Source organism: Podarcis liolepis (genome assembly GCF_965112155.1).
Source record: "Podarcis liolepis genome assembly, chromosome: 6".
Classification (NCBI taxonomy): domain Eukaryota; kingdom Metazoa; phylum Chordata; class Lepidosauria; order Squamata; family Lacertidae; genus Podarcis; species Podarcis liolepis.
The window spans coordinates 5,020,240-5,029,896 of NC_139559.1; the positions used below are offsets into that span (position 1 = coordinate 5,020,240).

Consider the following 9,657-nt stretch of genomic DNA (forward strand, 5'->3'; position numbering starts at 1 on the left):
GAGGTCTGACCAGAGCAGAATACAGTGGCACTATTACTTCCCTTGCTCTAGATGCTATACTCCTATTGATGCAGCCCAGAATTGCATTGGCTTTTTTAGCTGCCGCGTCACACTGTTGGCTCATGTCAAGTTTGTGGTCAACCAAGACTCCTAGATCCTTTTCACATGTACTGCTCTCAAGCCAGAGTAGTTGCATGCTTCAGAAAACCCCAATGGCATTTGTTCCCTTTGAGAACAAAAACTGCACCCACCACCAAGAGATGTGGGTTGTCCTGGATTTGCTCACAAAACCCTGCAAAGTACATTGCCCAACTGATGGTGCAGCATACATCATCGGGAAGAATACTAGGATAGCTTGACTTCTTCCCAAGCAGATCCAAATTCCCCTTTCACCCCACTCCTGCAAATCCACCTTCCCAGCTACAAAGTCCTCATTATGGAGATTTTGGATCCCCCAAAGGCTTCTACACAGTTTGTCCCCAACAACCAGCTTGCAGTGAGCTAGACTTTCTTATGGAGGTTCTTTTAGCAACGGATACACCTATAGGCAGAGGTTCTTTCAACATGATCTATCTCATCCCCCCCCCCCCCAAATTGTATAGTTCTTCCATAACAATCCTTCAGCAAAAAGGTATTTTGAAGGTTAAGCATTTCCAGGGGTCAGCAAACTTTTTCAGCAGGGGGTCGGTCCACTGTCCCTCAGACCCATAGCTGTCAACGTTTCCCTTTTTTTAAGGGAAATTCCCTTATTCCGAATAGGATTCCTTGCAAGAAAAGGGAAAAGTTGACAGCTATGCTCAGACCTTGGGGGGGGGGGCGGACTGTATTTTTTTTGGGGGGGGAAATAAATGAATTCCTATGCCTCACAAATAACCCAGAGATGAATTTTAAATAAAAGGACACATTCTGCTCATGTGAAAACACCAGGCAGGCCCCACAAATAACCCAGAGATGCATTTTAAATAAAAGGACACATTCTACTTATGTAAAAACACGCCGATTCCCGGACCGTCCGCGGGCCGGATTGAGAAGGCGATTGGGCCGGATCCGGCCCCCAGGCCTTAGTTTGCCTACCCATGAACTAGACCTCTTGACTAATAAGGGAAATACATGAACAAACAAACAACGTCTTTGGACCTCGTTCTTAGTGACAAGAAGGAAGCATAATGCAATAGCCTGATGTCATGAAAGGGGCCAACCATCATTGTGAAATCAGGAAGTACAGTACATAAAACATGACATTTACCCACCTAATGCTTTTAAAATTAAGGACGTCTCTAAAGACTGAAGCCTAAGGGAAAGATTAAGAAACTTCAAACAGCGCAGATTTATGCCGCAGGCAAAAGGGGGAGACACAATAAATATCTCAAGGTGCACTTTGGAAAAGGGGGAGAGAGAATTTAAGCACCAAGGAACCAGGGCAGGGAAAATTGAAACACTCTGCTCCAACCCCTCCCCTCTGCTCCAGGTCAAGACCCAGACCTTCAGAGGGCTGAAAAGACTGTGGTGCCCACACCACACATGTACCGTATTTTTCGCCCTATAGGACACACTTTTTCCCCTCCAAAAATGAAGAGGAAATCTGGGTGCGTCCTATGGGGCGAATGCAGGCTTTCGCTGAAGCTTGGAGAGCGAGAGGGGTCAGTGTGCACCGACCCCTCTCGCTCTCCGGGCTTCAGGAAGACATCCGCAGCCTAGGCAGCCCTGTGGGAGGTCCCGCAGGGATGTCTAGGCTGCGGATAGCAGCCTGCCACCCAGCGCGAGGGGCGCCCTGAAGCAGAGCACCCCCCGTGCCGGGCAGACATCCGCAGCGTGTTGGAGCCCTGCAGGAGTTCCCCGCAGGGCTCCCCACGCTGCGGATAGCAGCCTGCCGCCCGGCGGGCAGGGCACCCTGAAACAGAGCGCCCCGCGCGCCGGGCAGACATCGGCCAGCCCCACAAGCTCGGGGGACAGCAGGGAGGCGCAGCGCCGCCATCCCGCTGTTCCTCGACCTGGTTCCGTTTCCCCGACCTGCTTTTGGGGGGGAAATAAAGGGGGAAAATTTCCTTTATTTCCCCCCCCAAAAAAAAACTAGGTGCATCCTATGGGACGGAGTGTCCTATGGGACGAAAACTGCGGTAATTCGAATTCAAAAATACTAAACTGTAAAATAAAAAAAATAAATAAATGGCACAAAGCTTACAGCTATGCTGAAATGCATGTGCAAACATGTGCTTTGCAACACAGGACCAGATCTGACCTCCTCGCATTTTTTCGATCTATGTCAGTAGGATGTGGCCCCCCCTTAAGCTTAGGGGTGGGGATAAGCAGTAAAAAGAGAAAAGGAAAATATTAGGAGGCGTGTAAGGAAGTCTAACAAACCCCTGATTTTTCCCAGGATGGTTAATTGCATGGGTGTAGCGGGGGTGGGGGGTGGGCAGAGGGGCAGTTGCCCCTCTAAATCAATAGAAATACTTAACTAACCAATCACGTCGGTTCTGGCCCCCCCCCAAACAAAAGTCCTGCCCCGCCCTAACAAAAATCATGGCTACACCCATGGCTAATTCAGTATAAATATTTAATTCTCCCCCCCCCAAAAAAAAACCCGCATCAGTGCCAGATTTACATATAAGCTAAACAAGCTATAGCTTAGGGCCCCACTCTCTTGGGGGCCCCAAAAAAATTTAAAGGGGGAAAAAACTGGATGTACATTTCCAAAATATAAGATAAAAAACAAATAAAACAAAACCTACACACAGCAACAGTGTTTAACACACAGCAACAGTGTTTTGTGTTGCGTAGGCTCCTATTTGTTATGTGCAAATGGCTTTAGATACCTATTAGGTCCATAAATTACCATAGAGAATATATTCAACACAAAAAACAGTGGCAATTTGTTGTTGACAAAGGACAACTGGACATATAAAGGGCCCCATTATCTTCAGTAGCTTAGGGCAGGGGTCAGCAAACTTTTTCAGCAGGGGGCCGCTCCACTGTCCCTCAGACCTTGTGGGGGGATGGACTATATTATTTTGGGGGGTGGGATGAATGAATTCCTATGCCCCACAAATAACCCAGAGATGCATTTTAAATAAAAGGACACATTCTACTCATGTAAAAACACGCTGATTCCCAGACCATCCATGGGCTGTGGCCCCGGCCTGGTGGAACGCTCTGTCCCAAGAGACTAGGGCCCTGCAGGACTTGACATCTTTCCGCAGGGCCTGCAAGACAGAGCTGTTCCACCTGGCCTTTGGCCAAGGCACAGTCTGACCCCCTCCTTCGGTAATCCTCAGAACTCTAGCCCAATGGTTGCCATTAATCTGATTTGAATTGATTTTAGAATGAAATGATTTTAGAATGTTGTATCATTTTACTGTTGTTAGCCGCTCTGAGCCCGGCTTTGGCTGGGGAGGGCGGGATATAAATAAAATTTTATTATTAACATTATTATTGCCTACCCATGGTTTAGGGCTTCATCCAGTCTAAATCCAGCCCTGATTACCGCATTTATTTTTGGTGACTCTGCTTTGTGAGAACTAACTACGTGTTTACTCTGCCCATTGGGCAATCCAGCCCCAATGCCAATGGAGCTACGATTCTTCTTGGTCTCTAACAATCAATTCCTCCTTCTTCCCAAAAGGATCAGTGTGGGAAAATGGTTGTTTGTACATAAAAGCATGAACAAAAGCTTTTATTATTGCAGGGTGATTTTGTAGCACAAGACATTGCTTGGAGCATGATGAGCGCGTGAACACCTCATGTTAGACTAATGATTGGCCCACGTAGCATAACGGGGTCTGGTGTGATGACCTGATGCCAAAAATATAGCAACTTCTTTGTCTGCGGGCAGAGGCAAGGTTACATTCTTGTGATTGTTACTTTTGGGTACGAGGCAGAACAAACGTTGGGCTGGAGGCAGAGAGGATGTATTTTTTGCTGTGCACAATAAATGTTGGCTATTAGGCTTTTTGAATCCAACTTGGCGTGAGGCTGATTATTGATGACGAGCAGGTTCTCGACAGATCAGCAGCTGAAAGTTTCGGCAGCCGAAAGCTGGGGCTTCCCCCCATACGAAGGAATTCTCCCCGGCCCTTCCTCCCCCCCAGGTTCCTCAGGACGAGTGGAAACCGGTTCCGGGTCTGATCCCCGGTCCAGATCGAGCGGCGGCTGCTGCAGCAGCGCCCGGCTTCCTCCTCCGTCGACTTTTCTGCTGCCTCATCGTGACTCAGCCAAAAAACTTCTGACCCAGCCCAGGAAAAGCGCTTGCCCACGTGCGCGTGTGATTCATCCGGACGAGACGCTTCCATTGGGGACTGCAGGGGGGAACGGGTGTCGGGATCCTGCGGGGATCCCTTGCTCTCTTGCAAGCTCGGCATCGGGGATCGGGTTCACAAGGCATCGCGCAGCCCAGGCAAGTGGGGGGTGGGGGGTGTCTGTGGCTCCTCCGCCTGCCTCTTTCTCTTCCTCTCTCTCGTCCACCCCCGCGGCCCAGCGGTGGTGCGATCCGGTGCAAGCCCTCCGGACGGCGTTATATGAGCCCCAGGATGTGGGGAGTGAGATTGCGAGCTTGGAGGGAGCTGCTGGGGCTGGATCTGGGAAGGCGGAGGCGCATCGGGGCCGGAAACGTCGCCAACATGGCAAGCGAAGGCGGCGCAGGGCGAAGCATCCATTCGGACAACATCGCCGCGGTCCACGAGGTGCCCATGAAGGTGATCATCAGACCCATCCCTCCTGTCTTGGAGGAAGGCAAGGTGGAGAGTCTCATGAGGACCATCCAGGTACGGCTTCAGGCAAAAAGCACACACACACAGAGAGAGAGAGGGACTCAGGGGTCAACCTGATTTACTACAGTGGTACCTCGGGTTACTCCTGCCAACCTAGCAGTTCGAAAGCACGTCAAAGTGCAAGTGGATAAATAGGTACCGCTCCGGCAGGAAGGTAAACGGCGTTTCCGTGCGCTGCTCTGGTTTGCCAGAAGCGGCTTAGTCATGCTGGACACATGACCCGGAAGCTGTACGCTGGCTCCCTCGGCCAATAAAGTGAGATGAGCGCCGCAACCCCAGAGTCGGCCACGACTGGACCTAATGGTCAGGGGTCCCTTTACCTTTTTACCTCAGGTTACAGATGCTTCAGGTGACAGACTCCGCTAACCCAGAAATCATACCTCAGGTTAACACCCACCTTGCTCCGCCCCTGAAGACAGCTTCCTTTTTAAAATTATTTACCTTCTTTACGAATCACCCTTTACTCCATCTCTCACCCTCCAAGGAAGAAGCTGACCGCGTGCCCCCGATAGATGTCCTCTGGATCAAAGGCCGAGAAGGGGGCGACTATTTCTACTCTTTTGGAGGGTGCCACCGTTACGCAGCCTACAAGCGGCTGGGCAAAGAGACCATCCCAGCTAAAATCATCTGCTCCACCATCAGCGACCTGCGCACTTACCTGGGTTCTTCCCTGCCTGATTTGCGGTAGGGATGCTCTGGGGTCCAAGTGGTCCTCAGGAGGGGAGAGTTGATCTTGTGTTCGAATCCTGCTTGCGGCTTTCCCACAGGCCTCGGGTTGGCCCCTGCGAGAACAGGATGCTGGACTAAACGGGCCGTGGGCCTCATCCTGCCACTCTCTTCTTGTGTTCCTCAAGGAGATGAGCTTTGCTCTCAGGATGGCAGGCTTCCGATAAGGAGACTGTTGAATCGCAACAGAAACAGAGACTGTTTTTTACCTCAGGTAATTTCTCCTCCTGGCTTTAGTCATCTGGCTTTTGTATATTTTTTTTAAAAAACGTTTTTTATATCGTAAAACACTTTTTATGGACTTTTCACAATAGGCTTTGGAAAGATTGAAGAGAAGCCTATAAATGAATAAAGGAAAATGTACCAGAAGTCGTTGTTGTTTTTAATTGTTTAATTCTGTTTAAAAAGTTGGCGCCTTGAGGGTCTCCTGACTGAGAGACGGGATCGAGATGCGTAACTTAATGTGAAAAGATTTTGCCCATCCTGTCAGGCCTTTTGCTCCCATTCGGAGTTTAGCAGGGAAAGAAGGGGGTGGTAGAAGCATGGAGGCTTTTATCATTTATTTTTATTACATTTATATTTCACTCTTCCTCCAAGGAGCCAAAGCTTATCGGCATGGTTTCACTACTACTCTCCATTTTGTGCTTTTACAACAGGCATCCCCAATCTTGGCCCTCCAGCTGTTTTGGGACTACACTTCCCATCATCCCTGACCACTGGTCCTGTTAGCTAGGGATGATGGGAGTTGTGGTCCCAAAATATCTGGAGGGCCAAGTTTGGGGGTGCCTGCTTTTACAACAACCCTGTGAGGTAGGTTAAGCTGAGAGGCAGTGACTGGCCCAAGCTTTGAACCCTAGTTTGCCAGGACACGCTAACCACTACACAACACTGCTTCCCTAGCTATAGGCTTACCTGCTGGCAACCTGCTGAAAACCACACAGACTAGGCAGGCAGAGGGGCAGAGTTCAGGCACCGGTGGACCCTCCCAGAGTGTTTGGGCCCTGGCAACATCCGGCAACTTCCAGGTGTTGCTTCCACAGCTGGCTTCATTTCTCTGCCCTGTCTTGGCTTACAGGCTAAATCAATTCCTGCTCCCGGGATTGGCCTATTCTGCAATCTTGCTAGCCCCGATTTAGAAATGGCAGGAAGCAAAATAATGCCTGCACAAATCAAAGCTGTGCGTTCCGCATTTGTGAGAATTTGACCGTTTCCGAGCACAATTCAATGTGTTGGTGCTAACCTTAAAAGCCCTAAACGGCCTCAGTCCAGTATACCTGAAGGAGCATCTCCACCTCCATCGTTCTGCCCGTACACTGAGGTCCAGCTCTGAGGGCCTTCTGGCGGTTCCCTCGCTGCGAGAAGCCAAGTTACAGGGAACCAGGCAGAGGGCCTTCTCAGTGGTGCCACCTGCCCTGTGGAACTCCCTCCCACCAGATGCCAAAGAAATAAACAACTATCTAACTTTTAGAAGACATCTGAAAGCAGCCCTGTTTAGGGAAGCTTTTAATGTTTAATAGGTTATTGTATTTTAATATTCAGTTGGAAGCTGCCCAGAGTATTATTATGTGTGGCAGCATCCATCCTTTGGAACTCCCTGTTTATTGACATCAGGCAGGTGCCTTCACTGTGCTCTTTTTGGCACCTGCAAAAAACAACAAGATTTTTTAGACAAGGCCTCATAGATGTTTAAAAAGCTGGTGTACGTTTTCATCTCTCTTTTGTTCATTTTAACAATTTGAAAGTTTAAAATTCTTGGTATTGATAATTTTATCACCTTTTTTGCAAACTGCTTTGAGGGTCTTTTTTTTTTACAATCAAGCAGTGTATAAATTCTCTGAAATAATACATTTAAAGTACACATCCCCAAAGAATCCTGGGAATTGTAGCTTACCCTGCACTGCCCAGCACCCTTAAACTACAATTCCCCACATTATTTTGGGTGGGAGAGAAATGTGCTTTAAATGCGCATGGACAGCCTGACTCTTGGAATTGCATTGCTTTTTGGTGTTTATGTACATGCTTTTATCTCCAGCGGTAAAATGTTTCCCCGTTTCCTGATCAATGTATGAATTAATACGAGCAGTCCATATGGAATGGCCTTTGCTGTATATGAGAGTCTTTGATTTGGAAGAAGTCCCTGCCTTAACAAGAGCGCCAGCAGATGGCGCCACTGTCCTGAAATTATGGGATTGCTCTCGATCTCAGCAACACATTTAGACAGTTTGCATTGAAAAGGGGGAAATCAACTTGCTCTCTGGTGTTAAGATTGGAAACATCATCACCTCTGTTCTGATGCAACAGGAAGCCAGGGAGGGAATGTCCTCCGTACGAAACTGCCTTGTTTCAAATCTTAAAATTTGAACACCTGGTGCTGCCCCAATACAGCTGCTTCCGTCGCTGGGCTCCATTAAAAGCGGCTTCTTAATGGAAACCAGGAAATGACCTCCCCAAACAACAGAATGACTTCTTTTCTTATCCCTCTGGCTGCGATCTCCTGGGTGATGTGGGCACTGTTAGGCAGTTGAATGTTCATGCATACGTCATCTGTTTCCCTCCTGCCACGCAGCCCCAGGAGCTGGCAACCCACGCTACGCCACTGTGTGCAGGCACCAACATTTTACGAGCCAGGGGAGAACTCTTGGAAAGAAGTGAGCTTTCACCCGAGACACTGGTTGCCATTGCAGGAAACCAAACACAGGCCTTTCCAGACAGGGGTCAGCAAAAAACTTTAGCCGCGGGACAGTCCAGTGTCCCTCAGACCTTGTGGCGGGCCACAGAGTGAGGTCGTCTGCTCCGCTCTCTGGCCCGCAGGAGCACCTGAGCAGCAGCGGCAGAGGGAAGATGAGCGACGCGAAAGGGCTGGCTCTGGAGAGGGGCTGCTTAAAATGGTACGATACGGTAATATTTATTGTCATTGTCCCATACAGAACAACGAAATTGAAAAAAATCTGCATTAGACATTCAAAAACCAACAAGCCTGCTATCCCAACTATCCCAGCCTGGTTAGCCCCTAAAAACTCTGATACCCCATAATTGAATACAATACTCTCACATAGAGACTACCTTACACTGCGTTTGAAACCAAAATCACATTTGGATAGAAAGCGTTTCTCAGGTGGCTAGTCCTAGTCTTTATAACGCTGTTCCTTCTTCCAGAAGGCAGAAACTGAAAGAGATCTTTTCTGGGGTGTGCACTGTCCTGCGCTACCTCTGCAGCTTTCTTATGGCACCTGGAAGCATAGATTTGATCCAAGGTAGGAAGAGTGCACCCAATTATTCTCTCCACAGTCATTACAACCCTGGATAGCATTGTTTTCCCCCTGACCGTGCAGCTCCCAAACCACACACACAGACCATAAGTTAATACACTCTCCACAGTACAATGGTAAAATGCCATCAACAGGTCCTTTGAGAGATTGTTTTTCCAGCCCAATCATAGAATAGTACAAAGGTGCTCAGACAGCTCAGCCCAGCCCCCTTCCTCCTCTAGGCAGGGCAGGGAGAAGCCAGGGGGAGGAAGTAGGAGCCGCCGCAGTGTGTTTGGGGGAGAGGGAGGGAATGGAATGGCACTGGGGGGGATGGCACAGCCCAAAGGAACAGAATCCCCACGCCGATCCATGGACAGTCCGCAGGCCGGATCCTGAAGGCAATTGGGCCTGATCTGGCCCGCGGCCCTTATTTGCCAACCCCTGCCCTAGATGCAGCAGGCCTTTCCTTGCGTTATTATGAATGAATGAATGAATGAATGAATGAATGAATGAATGAATGAATGAAATGCAAAATAGTACCATTGGAGGAAGCGAGGGAATCCTTTTGCAATGAATGAATGCAACGCAAGAGATGCAGGATCCTGCTAGGCAGGAGCCACGTGCTTCGGGAGAGAAAGCCATTTCCTCAGGAGGTCACTGCAGGGCGGAAGAGAAGGAGGTGAGACTGGATGGCTCCTTCCCTTGAGCAGGAGAGACCGCTGGCTTCCCCGCGCAGCATCAAAGCATCCCTCCGGCCCGCAGGAAACGTTGCGAGGGCTCGTGGAGGCAAAGACCCTGGGCATCGGCTCCCCTGGAGGATTATAAATTTTGCCCGAAGAATTGTGGCGTGCCAAAAAGTTTCCTCTTGCAAAGACCGGCGGAGGGGAAGGGGGGTTGCGAAAGGAACCACTTGCGAA

General features: G+C 49.3%; 1 protein-coding gene across 1 annotated transcript; it reads left to right on the forward strand.

Annotated features, from left to right (window-relative positions):
• The first annotated feature begins 4,180 nt into the window (after positions 1-4,180).
• Positions 4,181-5,861, forward strand: SRXN1 (sulfiredoxin 1). The gene is made up of 2 exons (XM_083507800.1): positions 4,181-4,760; positions 5,251-5,861. Exons 1-2 carry the CDS (start codon positions 4,515-4,517, stop codon positions 5,452-5,454), a joined length of 450 nt encoding a protein of 149 aa, XP_083363926.1. The 5' UTR covers positions 4,181-4,514; the 3' UTR covers positions 5,455-5,861.
• The last annotated feature ends 3,796 nt before the right edge of the window (positions 5,862-9,657 follow it).